Source organism: Strigops habroptila, chromosome 1 (genome assembly GCF_004027225.2).
Source record: "Strigops habroptila isolate Jane chromosome 1, bStrHab1.2.pri, whole genome shotgun sequence".
Classification (NCBI taxonomy): domain Eukaryota; kingdom Metazoa; phylum Chordata; class Aves; order Psittaciformes; family Psittacidae; genus Strigops; species Strigops habroptila.
In genome coordinates, this window is record NC_044277.2 from 4,338,797 (window position 1) to 4,351,961 (window position 13,165).

Genomic DNA, 13,165 nt, shown 5'->3' on the forward strand with positions numbered 1-13,165 from the left:
TTTGTCCCCCAAAACTGGCCCTGAAAGAACTTGGGGTCAGTTTAGGCACAGTCAGTATTCACACACTGACATTTCTCTACATTCTCATGCTGTGTGTGTCCATTTTATGTACTATACATACAGACATATGAAAGAAGTTGTATTTGCACTGATGTATATGTGGAATTAATCCATTTTCATTAGCTCCTCATCCAGTCTCAGAGTGAATTGAAGAGTCAGATAAATCCTCTCTGCGTTTATGTGCCAGAATTGGTGCGCTAGAAACCTTGTGTCTTCAGATCAGCTCTAACCTTTGTTTCACATCCACTCTTCCTTTGTCTTTCCATGTAATTAATGTTGTCCTCAAAGAACAAATACAACATACCTGGATTTGCTGGGGAGAGGAGAAAAATGACCAGTTTCTGATGTGGAAAAAAATGGTGCGGTGCTAGTTTTACTTTTTAAAGCAACCAAGCCCCAGGTTCCTATATCTGGCTTAAAACATATCAAATAGAAACACATTTGCTGCTTGTACCAGGAGAACACTGCATCTGGATGTCCTTATTAGCTTTCTGTATCCAAATGCAGTGTTTAAAGAGCTCCAGTAATTGGCCCCATTTTCAGCTCGGAGAGGGAGCCAAGTACATATAAGCCATCCTCAGGCAGGAAGCAGGAATTAATGCGCAGCGTTTCTCATCCCATGGTTGAAATTCCGCTGTTGGGAAGCGAGTAACTTCTTTTTTGAACCCACTTTTTGCTGCGTTTGGGAGAATTAAAAATGCAGGTTTTCCAACGTTGTGTTAGGGAAATGGTACTGTCACTATTTCTAAGCAGCATTTCCACTGGTGCACTGAGGATGGGTGGCTGAGGAGCAGCCGAGGAGGCTGCCAGGAGTTTCAGTAGCTGCAGTTGCAGCAGCCGGGGGTGTATAGACTGGAATGCAATAACATCTGTATTTGTCAGTGTCGGTTTTTAACAGCGTTTTCCTGTCCTTAAAATCTGAAGCCTCGATCACATGAATCAGTTCAGCAAAGCACAGAATGAAATCTTGACTCTCTGTTGTAGAAACCCGACGTGCGGCTCTCCAGAAGCAGCATCGACCGAGAGGATGGAGGTCTCCAGGGCCCAGTAAGTATGTGTGGGATCCTCTCATCTCCCAACTCCTTCTCCACGTCCCTGATGGAACATGTCGTGCACTGCCTTGATTGCGGGAGATGATTTAAAGCTTGTGCTCAATGTTTCTGCTATCATTACATGGTTCTATAGTATTCAAGGGGCTCAGTTTCTGTGGGAACAGCAGCCATGGCAAACTTGTTCATGGAGCAGATTGGGGAATCCGGGGTTTGTTGGGGTTTGTTCCTCTCAAAGCTGCTGTTGAAACAAGTATTAAATTGATTTTTAAATGTTCATGTGCTGCAGAACTGAGCCATTTCTTTAAAAATGGGGATAGTTTTCTGCAAGTTTCGTCAACAGGAAGCAGGAATAAAATAACTTTTGCAGTTGTTTAAATATCTGAAGGGTTTTCTTACAAGGAATGTAAATGTTACTGTTGTATTACCCAGCAATCTGTTTGGGGTAGATGATCCGCTATGAAACAAATGGAATAACCCCCGTAGCCATTCATTTATTGCTGGACAACAGCTGTGGAATTCTTTCTGACTGGTTTCGCTCCTGTCTGTTTAGCTAAAACCATCTCTCCAATTGTTTAACTGCCATTGGAATCTCTGGATCACACAGATAGAAAGGGGGGGGCTAGGCATGGGGCTGCTGGTAACAGCAACCTGATGCTTCATCTACTGTTTGTCCTCAGGAGTCACCTTTAAATAGTTTAATGGTTAAATTCACTTTCCTACTTCATTTGGGGTGTGATTGTAAACTCCGAGTCTCGCTTCAGTACTTCACTACCTAAGAATTTAGGGACTCTTCCTGCACTTGCAGCCAAAGTACACTCATGAATGAGTATGTTAATGACACACTGCAGCGCGGTCTCCAGAGACATCCACGCCTGGAAGCTGCTAAGAGGGTTTTTTGGAGAAGGCTGTTAGTTATTGTTCTGTCTTTGCTATTGCTGCATCTTTCTGTAAGAGCAAGGAAAGAATCGCTGCATTTGTGCTACTCGTGAAGATGCTTGGAGGTAACCTGGAGATTTTGAAGTCGTGTCAGAGGTTTGATTTGGTGCAGGACAGTGGCAGCGGGTTTAAAGTACTTCTTGCTGGTTTCTCTGGCTGCTGCTTGATTTCAGCAGGACTGCCTGGGGTTAGAATTAAGATTCCAACACCCAGATGCCAAACTGCTTGTAGGGGAAGTCCTGTCTTCCCAGAGGAGGTAGTACGATGTCAAACCCCATTTGAAGGAGTGTGAAGAAAACACTTACTGATCATTGACAAAATGAGTTTTAAAAGAGACTTCTCATTCGTGATACCTACATCTCCAGTTCCAGAATTTGACTTTGTGTTTTCATAGTTCTTAATACATTCAGAACATCATTCTGGCGACTTCGTTTGCAGTGGGAAATGTCTTGTGCTTCTGTGAGTCAATCTGAATTTCTCATTGAGAGGGTGAGAGGTCATTTCTAGGAGAACTGAGAGGAAATAATTGCGCAGTGTTACACAGAGATTTCTGTGACAATGGTGAGGACAGATTCCAGTGCACTGAGCTCATTCACATCTTCCCTCAAAGTGACTTTATGTTCGATTAGTCAGGATACTTGGAAGCGTGTAGAGCAGGAAGCGCAGCTCGGATTCCTGCTTGGAGCAGCAGCATCTGCACAGTTCAGGGACACTGGGAGGGAGAAGCAGTCGTACATGAGCCTGTTCTTGGGTGTGATGATACAAATGAGAAGTTGCCACATGAGTGTTATTAGTCCCTAACTGCTGAGCACGTCGCTGTGTAACTCTGCATATAGACATTCACCTCTAATGTGCCATTTTCTGAAAGCCAAGACTCGAGAATTGTTTTAGTGGAATTTTACCCTCCTTCCTCTCTCCTTCCCCTTTCTTTTCCCCCGGGATTATCAGGTTGGAAATACTCAGGTTAACACCACAAGTTAATGACATGACGGATGGTGGTGGCAGAAAGCAGATGGGTTTTCTAACTGTAGAGGGCAGGTGTGTGACAGTGTGTGAGACGATCGGCCTGTGGGTTTCAGAGGTTCATGGGGACAGCAGAAGAGTTTCAGGACTTTGGATCTTTGGTTTCTACCCCCGGTTCCTGAAAGTGAAATTTGATTTTTTCAAGGCTGCAGGTACAGACCTGGACTAGGCAGGGGGAACACGCTGCCTTATGTCTGGCCATCACGTTTCTGCTCTAAAGCGTTAAGTTGATAGAACATGATCTACCCCTCAGCCTTCTCCTCCCCAGTCTGAACACACCAAGTGAACTCGGCCACTCCTCTAAGTCTTGTTCTTGAGGCCCTCTTTAGGTACTGGAAGCTGCTCTAAGGTCTCCCCGAAGCCTTCTCCAAATAGGGATTTATTTTTCACTGTTGGGAAATGTGCTGAGAACTGGCGCCTCTCAGTGTTTGAGGTTGTGCTGATGAGAGTTACGAGCACTGCAATAACTAATCTAAATGTGTATTCTTCTTTTATAGGCTGGTAACCAGCACATATATCAGCCCGTGGGTAAACCAGGTAAGCCATAAATTCATGCACTGTCATCTTGAATCCTTGATCACAAGTCTTCTAGCAGCAGCAGCAGTGAGCAAAGATTTATGCCAGTATTTTCATACAAGGGGGTGGATTCATTTCCAGGTAACTGCACATAGATGTTTCGATGCAGCAAGTGTTTAGTCCCCAGAGATGTAGTCAGCAAAGCCAAGAAGTGTTTGGATCAACAGGCAGAAAGTGTCTAGAGGAAGCTGAGTCACTGTGCAGGACTTCACCATGTGTGGAGTTCAGACATGTAAACCAAAAGTAGACACCTAAGTTTGGGTTTCTCAATGTCAAAATGAATCACAGCCAGGGTTTCTGCCGTGAAGAAGTCTGATTTTCCCAGACATGCATGTGTGGTATGAAGGGGTGAGTACCTGTCAGCTCTGGGTAGGTGTCCTGAGATGAGTAGCAGTTGCCCCACAAAGGGAGTTTTGAAGTATCAGTTTTGATAGCTATAAGACCCATAAAGATGTACATCTCCTCTGCTCCTACAGCAAAGCACGTGTAGCCTTTGTAGTGCTGACAGACCAGAGTTATTCAGGTACCTCTGAGATGTTGCTCCTCTAAAATGCCACTTGTTGCATTAACCAGATCACGCAGCTCCGCCAAAGAAACCTCCTCGCCCTGGAGCCCCCGGGCACTTGGGCAGCCTCGCCAGCCTCAACAGCCCCGTGGACAGCTACAACGAAGGGGTGAAGGTACGTTCCGCAGTGCCACATGAAGTGCACTTCAGAAGATCAGACATTGCCACTGGGAGGTAGTTCAGTGTTCCTGAGGTAGAGACTGGGACTGAAGTGACTAAACTTCCCCAGTAAATGTTGTCACGGGGCAAACATGCACTGGCAGCTCTCCAGGGAGGTGGGGAGTTACTGGTAGGGTCATATCCTCCTTTACTGTGATTCAGCATGTTCCTCACCTAGACCTTTTCCCAGGTGAGCTTATGAGCATATGAGAGTTCCCATATGGACTCAGCTCTTCCCTGTTCAGCAGCTTTGTTAAGCAGGAAGGAGCACAGCCACAGTTCCCAGCTACTCAGTTGTACCAGAGTCCTCTGTCCTTGTCACAAAGAAGTGAGACGTGTCTGAGCTGTGGTGCTCAAAACCCTCTTGCTGCAGCACCAGGGCTCCTAGAACCCTACCAGCTCTGGGAGCAGGGGTAGAGGGGAAATGGGTTGTCTGACCTGCGATTGAGATACATTCTAATGTGTTATTTCATCTCCACTGAATAGGCAATAAACCCAGAAATGAAACTTTACAGTTTTCTAGCAGAGAGATGCTGCAGGGTGTTGTGAAACCCAGTGTCCTGCCCCCTGTTCATAGACTTGGAGACTGGTTTGGGTTGGAAAGGACCTTAAAGCTCATCCAGCTCCAACCCCCTGCCACGGGCAGGGACACCTTCCACTAGAGCAGGTTGCTCCAAGCCCCTGTGTCCAACCTGGCCTTGAACACTGCCAGGGATGGGGCAGCCACAGCTTCTCTGGGCACCCTGTGCCAGTGTCCCACCACCCTCACTGTTGCAGTTGGTGCCAATGGAACTGCTCCTTAGTATGTCGAACACTTCTAAAATCATACCTCTAGGTGCTGTTCCATCCTTTGGGACTCTATTACCTTCCTAATCCAGAGGAAACATAAACACGAGTGACCTCAGGACCTCTCAAGGGGATCCAGTGGAGCTATTCCTGATGCTGGCAGTTCCCAGCAGCTAGAAGAGTGGTTGGGAATTCTGTCAGTAATAGTCCCAACAGAAATGCAGCTGATCTGTATGATGCAGCTGGAGCAATGTGCCTCCACAAAGGCTGTTGGTCTGACAGCAGTGCTACTGGCCAGAGCATCACAGCAGGCTCACTCCTGCTGCTGGTCCCATTCAGTCCGCTGAGGCCATCGGTAGCGCCCAGGGAGGTGACGTGTTTGTGTTCCAGCTATTGCCCAAGAGCAGAGAGATGGGATCTGCATTAGAGAACAGGCTCCTGCAGGTACCCCAGAGCCATCCCTGCTGTAATAGTACAGCTCCTCATGGAAGGAGAACCTCTGGCTAATCTAATCCCTGCCAAGCCTGTAGGAAAGAAGAGGAATCCATGTTATGGTGACACAGCTATTGTGATAAGTGACAATTCCAGGTGGTTTTAGGAAAATACAGGAAAAATCCAGTTCGTCTGACCATGAAATTCAAAACTTGCCACCAGAGCAGCATGTTCAGCACAAATCAATCTCAGCCACTGCCTGACTCCCGCTTGCTCTCTTGTTCTGAGACAGCAGAATATTTAGGGATCAGCAGTGGTGGATTTGAGCAGGTTTATTTATTACCAACTGGTGCCAGTGCATTTCAAGGAGCCAAGCCTCAGCAAATGTCACCAGTCAGTAACAGATAATAGTAACAGATGTGTCCCTGAGCTTGGCATCTCTCAAATTGCCTTTCTAAATGCTGATACTGGAGCATGAAAAATGCTTTCTGAAACGCATCACTTTGACAGCAAACAAACCTGAGCAGCCAGAGGCATCAGTAATAACAAGTGATGAGATCCATGTGCTAAATAGCTGCCTCAGTAGCGAAGAAGGGCTGGTTTTGGTTTTTCTCTTGAGAGATTCCTGAAATGGGATTGCTTTATTGCCTCTTCAAGAAAACAGCCCGTTATTTTTGGTAGCGTTATAGCTTTGTTAATGTCTGCAGTCCTAAACGTGCTTCAGGGGTTCATTTCAGACTCCCTGTTCTGTTACACCCATTCCTGACTCCCGCTTCAGTCTCCCTTTTCTGCAGAATACAAATCAAGAGTGTTTGAACCTCTTGCCCTCAGGAGCCTTTAGGGCATGCACAGGGAACACATGGGTTTGTGTTAACTTGCTGAGGCAAAGTCACTCAGTCCACACAAGGGAACTCCTGACTTCACAGTCTGCAGAGCAGTGGTGTTGTGTTGGGTATAAAAAGTCAAAATGGAGTGTTGAGAAACACAAATGTCCATAGTCTTGAAATGCTGGGGCCTGGCTGTAGGAATGAAGTTGGGTATAATCCATCTAGAATGGGTTCTTGGTAGTTCTTGGCCGTAACTGTGATCAGTCATCGCGAACAAGAGCTGCACAGTCAGATGCCCATGTGGTTTCTATCATGGCTCTTCTGAAGGAAAAAGGTTTGGAAAGATCCTAGAACCATAGAATGGTTTGTGTTGGAAGGGACCTTAAAGCTCATCCAGTCCCAACCCCCTGCCACAGCAGGGACACCTTCCACTAGAGCAGGTTGCTCCAAGCCCCTGTGTCCAACCTGGCCTTGAACACTGCCAGGGATGGGGCAGCCACAGCTTCTCTGGGCACCCTGTGCCAGCGCCTCAGCACCCTCACAGGGAAGAACTTCTCATAGTAAAGAACCAAAGAACATGAATACAACATTCTCTTATATCTATTGAGGACCGGATCGCTTGTGTAAAGGCACCAGGGTTGCACAGGACGTGCCGTTTCCCCCTGCTGCCAGGGCCCTCTACTCCATTCACCACTTTGCTGCTCACAGACTGGCTCGCTCCTGTCAAGCTTTGCATGATCTCTTCCCCATGTGCTCAGTGCAAAGCCAGCATGGGTGCATGGCAACTCCTTCCACTTCCCCCGCGGGTGCACAGCAGGTCGGCAGCACACGGTGCTTCCGTAACAAATGGACCAAGAGCTAACACGAGCGACTGCCGATAGCGTTGAGGATGCATTTCTGTTGCAGGCTTTTTTAACTGGTCTCTTAATTGCTACACGTGGTTTGGGTTTGGTTTGGTTGGTTTTGGTTTTTGGTTTTTTGGTTTTTTTTTTCCTGCTGAATTTTATTAATATTGTTTTTCTTTTTTCCCTTCTTTTGGTAAATTTCTTTAACCTCCCCCCACATTCTGCTCAACCATAGCCATGGAGGGTAAGCAGCGCGCGAGCGTGTGTGTACGTGCCCTATTCCAAAGTGTCTCTGCATGTGACTTTGCCAATGACTGTTTTAACTTCTCGATTGCTGAAACCAATGACAATCACACCCTTTCACTGGTGATTGAGGCAATTACAGGGCTCTTCTTCCTAAGGTATATTGGGATCAATACACTAAGATCGAATCTCTGTAATAATTGTCAGTACCCACTTTGTAAATGCCACCACATGGAACCACCATGCACTGAGTCCTGCTCTCCTCCCTTAGGCAGAGTTCATCTATGTATGTTATAGTTTCATCAGTGTAGTATCTCAGGTGCTTCCAGTGAAAGATCTCTGTAGTTAGGACCACTTGTAAGGACCAATAGTAACCCACTGGGGCGGATCTCACACCAACAGGGAGGATGGACACTGTGGGACCAGTAAAAGAAGCAATTTTTTAACCTTCTGCTCCCACCAAGCAGTTGCTTGGGCAGCTCGTGGTGGTGAAGAGCTGAAGGGAACTGGGGTGCTCATAGTTTTACAGGGGAAGTTTTCTGTTTCTTTTCTGACCCAGGAATATTTAGGTCTGTGTTGGATTTAACTCCAGACAGATCTGACTCGGTGGGAGCTTTGCATAGGGACTGTGGGATTTTTAACCTATTGAGGTGTTTTTCTGATCTATTAAAAACAAACTGTATGAAAACATTAGGTGTTTCCCACCTGTATTGGTGACACCAGTTTTGTTAATCTGCTGTGAATTTTCACTAACAATAATACACACTGCAATATTCTCTCTTTACTACATCAGTTTGTTAACTGTGTGCTCTGAAGTTGTTTTGGAGCACAAAACAACTTCTTGGAGCAAGGAGCCCGATAACCTGTTGCCTTAGCAGTGGAATTGTCCATCAGTAGTGAATCATAGAATCACAGCATGGTTTGGGTTGGAAGGGATCTTAAAGCTCATCCAGTTCCAAGCCCCTGCCACGGGCAGGGACACCTTCCACTAGAGCAGGTTGCTCCAAGCCCCTGTGTCCAACCAGGCCTTGAACACTGCCGGGGATGGGGCAGCCATAGCTTCCTTGGGCAGCCTGTTGAACCCCTTAAACATGACAAGTGCTGCGTACTCCTTGTTCCTCAGATTATTTTCTTGTTCAGGGAAATCCTGGTAAAAGTCCCCCAGTGTCATTCCATAGATCCGGTTCAGTCAGAACTAAAGGAAGCTTCCTTCAGATGCGGGAGCGAGCGGGCTCAGCCAGGACACGGGACCGGGTTGGGGCTATTGGGAATGAGAGACTTTCCCGGTGCTCTGCGGAGGTTGGGAAGGTGCTGAGCTCCATCTGCTGGGGACAAGCGGTTAAACAACCCCTCTGCGCTTCCAGATCCAGCCGCAGGAGATCAGCCCTCCTCCCACCGCCAACCTGGACCGCTCCAACGACAAAGTGTACGAGAACGTGACCGGGCTGGTGAAAGCCGTGATAGAGATGTCCAGTAAAATCCAGCCTGCGCCGCCGGAGGAGTACGTGCCCATGGTGAAGGTACGGAGGCAATTCCTGAAATCCGTGCTTTGCTTCTCTCCTGGATGAGGCCCTCAAGTGGCCTGAAAGCTGGAAGTGGAAGAGCTCTGTGTGTGTGTGGTCAGAGGGCTGGAGCTTTTACTGTTGACAGTATTGTGTGCTTTCACTCCCCACCTTATCCAGGGGCAGTGAGTTGTGCATCATCTTCTCTGCATTTCATTTTAATTGACCCTTTGGTGCCTTGTTTAATGGTGAAACACAGAACTGCAGGTAGGATTTGAAAGTCTCTCATCCAGGTTCTAACTCCCTTCTCACCCAGATGAGGAATTAAGAAGCTTCCCTGTTGCTTCCTGCACTCTGACAATTCTCTCATCCCTTCATTCCAAGCTTTTAAAGCTTATTTCCATGTTTTCCTTTTCGTAGGAGGTGGGTTTGGCACTAAGAACTTTACTGGCAACAGTGGATGAGACGCTCCCAGTGCTTCCTGCAAGCACCCACAGAGAGGTACGTGGGGCTCCTGCTGCAAAGTCAGTGCGTTTCCAGTGAACCTCCGCCAGGACAGATGCCTGGATGTGGTTTGGCTCTCTCCTCTTTGCATACACACACGTTTTGGATCACTGAGCAGTCTGAACTTCGGGTTCTAATTCCACATGAAATTCATTTTATTGGAATTGCTGCATGGATGTGGGTTTGTATTGACTCCAGTAAAGATGCTCAAACTGGATATGACCAAAGAGCAAACAACACGCACCATAGGAGGGTGACATAAAACCCGTTAGCAGGGCTTACATTAGTGCAGAGAGACCATGTGGGAATTAGCTCTTGGTGCAAGTGTAGTGTTTCATGAAACTACAGCTTGCACAAAGCCATTAAACACATCACAGAATTCCAGGTTGGAAGGGACCTCAAGGATCATCTGGGCCAACCTCTCTAGGCAAAGCATGGCCCAGACTAGATGGCCCAGCACCATGTGCAGCTGAATCCTTAAAGTGTCCAACATTGGGGAATCACTGCTTCCCTGGGGAGATTATTCCAAAGGCTGATTGTTCTCATTGGGAAAAATTTCCCTCTTGTGTCCAGTGGGAATCTCCCCAGGAGTAACTTGTGCCCATCACCCCTTGTCTTTTCCATGTGACTCCTTGTAAAAAAGGAGTCTCCATCTTCTTTGTAGCCACCCTTTAAATACTGGCACATGGGGATAAGGTCTCCCCTGAGCTGCCTTTTCTCCAGGCTGAACAAACCCCAAGTGAGCCCAGCTTGGTGTGCTGGAAGGTTTTGATGAGATCTTCTGTAGTAACCTAGTTCTGGGTGAAAAGTGACTGAGTATCCAATTGAGTTTCTCAGCCTGTCTTCATACCGGAGGTGCTCCAGCCCCTGAGCATCCTCGGGGCCTCCTCTGGACTTGCTCCAACAGCTCCACGTCCTTTTTATGTTGAGGACACCAGAGCTGCACACAGTGCTCCCAGTGAGGTCTCACGAGAGCAAAGGGGCAGGATCATCTCCTTCAACCTGCTGGTCACACTCCTTTGGATGCAGCCCAGGACAGGGTTTGTTTCTGGGCTGTGAGCACTCACTGCTCCTGCTTTAGAGCAGCAGGTGCCAATATTCCATCTGGTGCTCCACATGGTGCCCACAGAAACAGCCCCAGCTGCAGCCTCAGGGGCTATGGAGGGTCGGTGGTGGTGGTGTTTGGAGTGAGATGCTTCTGACAACTTGCAGTTGACTGCCTCTTCCCGTTCCAGATCGAGATGGCGCAGAAGCTGCTCAACTCGGACTTGGCCGAGCTCATCAACAAGATGAAGCTGGCGCAGCAGTACGTCATGACCAGCCTGCAGCAGGAGTACAAGAAGCAAATGCTGACGGCTGCTCACGCTCTGGCTGTGGATGCCAAAAACTTGCTGGATGTTATTGATCAAGCCAGACTGAAAATGATCAGTCAGTCCAGACCGCACTAAAGCACCGAGGGGAGAGTTTTTCATCCGGGAATTCTGCTTGCGAAAGGATGTCGTTGGCCTTCCACCAGCAGTGAGGATTTAACCCAGTGTCGTCCTGGCTTTCCAGCGCCTCTCGCTTCAGCAGCCCTGACTGACCGCTGTTGGTTCTCTGTCTCTCTCTCCTGACAAACGTTTAACCAAGTATTTCTCACCAAGCCAAGCTGGGATTCGGGAAGTGGCATTATCACCAGATGAAGTTTGTACAGAGAAGTCCTCGAGAGCCGCGGAGCACCGAGCAGCTCTGCACCATCGCATGGGACACGCTTAGCCTAAAGCTGCCGCGGGGTTGTCGTGGCCTCGGAGCAGCAGATGGGAGAGATATTGTGAAGTGAAGAATTCGGGGAAACCTCAGGGCTGAGAATTCTTGCCCACAGTATATGAACTATCCAGACTGGAATTTTTTTTATTAGAACACTTAACGTCGCAATATGCTAATCACAATTTACAGAGAAAGAATTAAAAGCTATATTTTCAAGACTTCAGTCATTTCAAGACAAAAAACTAAAAGCCCTCTCTTCATCTTCCTGCCTTTTCCTTTGATGTGAACGTGTGAAGCATTTGGTTGGAACTAGCTGTAGAACACGACCGAAAACTCTCTTTTTTCACCGGAATAATGTGCCAGTTCTTTTGTAGCAATGGTGTTTTCCTTGGAAGTGGAAATGCTGCTTTGTACCAGAGCAATTCAGAGCTGCATTTAGAGGAGTTCTGTAACCATCCATGTCCCCCCATTTTTATATAATTTATAAAAGACAGATTAAAGCCATGTTGACTCTTTTAAACCCACTGTAGTTAAACTAACCCATCCTTTTGTCTATCTTGCCTGGGAGGAGTTACAGTAGAGCAGTGTAATTAGATCTTCCTTGGTTTTTCCAGTTATGCCATCTGTTCTGTTAAAATAAAAACCACACTCCCTTCTTGCTGTTGAGGGATATAAATTATTCTCAGGAAGAATATAATGAACTGTACAGTTACTTTGACCTATTAAAAAGGTGTTACCAGTGAACTCGACTGTGTTATTTTGTGTGTGTGCATTGCAAGAAGCCACTCCTGAGCTTCCTCTCCGTGGAATTCATTCCTCACCCTAATGCACAAGCATTAATTTGAGGTGAATTTAAGAATTCACTTGTGCAGGACTCGAGGAGCAACAAGAAGCTTTTGAGGAGGAAATCCAGACTGTTTTCCTGAAAGCAGCTTTTCCTCCAGCTGTGGAGCACAGGAACAACTCAGTGTTATCACCTAAGTGACTTGTAATGACTTGGTGGCACTCCTTTAGACTTCTAAAATCAATTTTCCTATGGGGAGCTTTCTTTAGGAGGGTTGGGCAATGTTTGCAGGACTGTTTGGAAGCTCATGGAGTTCCCAGCAGCAGCAGGGGGTGGCAGGGACTGATTTCTTTCATGGGTGCCTGCATCTTTCAGAAGAGAACTGAGCTCCAGGTTTGCAGGAGGATGGGACACTGCAGAGCACATCAGGTTTGGTCCAGATGTGGAACTATCCTCCTATGTAACACAACTCTGGAGACCCTGGTACACACCTGGGCCATTCTAATGCGGTTTTCATTTAAATACACAGGGAGGTCAGCCCTTACCTTGTTAGGTCACTCTGGAAAGTCCTGTTCAAAAGTTCCTTTAGAAATACAACCTTTTTAAGTTACTCCTTTCCTCTGTAAAGTTACACAACCTTCCACACTCACCCTACAAAGCAGAGATGCTCCTTTTCTTCTGGCAAGGCAAAAATGACATTCTAACAAGAATCTTTACCTGAATATTGCAGCTATTGACCCTCAATTCAGTTCAGCAGCCGCCCTCAACTGTTAAACACATAATCCCTGCTCTGCCACAGCCCTTACTGCCCCTCAACAGGTTAAATTAACTGCTACAAGGTGGAAGCTGCACTGCTGCTAAGGTATTAACTAGACATTGAGAGGCTGCAGCACCAACCAAGCCACAGCACTTTTGCTAAACATGATCTCATCCTGTAGCTGCCAAACCACATCCCGTGCTCCCTGTGACATTCCACACTGCCTTGATCCTCACTGTGCCATGCCTATGCTAAGTACGAAGAACAGACAAGGAAAGCTGTAAAACCCCGATCAACATGTGGTGATGGCAGTTTTGGTACCTTGCAGGTAACCTGGCTCCTTCATCTGCTCCCCTCCACGTGCACCC

General features: G+C 47.1%; 1 protein-coding gene across 18 annotated transcripts in view; it reads left to right on the top strand.

Annotated features, from left to right (window-relative positions):
• Positions 1–12,000, top strand: part of PTK2 (protein tyrosine kinase 2) — a 158,604-nt gene extending 146,604 nt beyond the window's left edge. For 8 of the 18 annotated variants that reach the window (XM_030503294.1, XM_030502096.1, XM_030502685.1 and 5 more), the window contains 7 exons: positions 1,045–1,107; positions 3,569–3,608; positions 4,218–4,327; positions 7,497–7,505; positions 8,869–9,024; positions 9,427–9,507; positions 10,746–12,000. In XM_030503294.1, the coding sequence (XP_030359154.1) occupies positions 1,045–1,107; positions 3,569–3,608; positions 4,218–4,327; positions 7,497–7,505; positions 8,869–9,024; positions 9,427–9,507; positions 10,746–10,958 (672 nt within the window). In that variant the 3' untranslated portion in view covers positions 10,959–12,000. Of the gene's footprint in view, positions 1–1,044; positions 1,108–3,568; positions 3,609–4,217; positions 4,328–7,496; positions 7,506–8,868; positions 9,025–9,426; positions 9,508–10,745 lie in introns of those variants that run through there. The other 10 variants (XM_030503569.1, XM_030502178.1, XM_030502776.1 and 7 more) reach the window with 4 other exon arrangements.
• Positions 12,001–13,165: the final 1,165 nt, after the last annotated feature.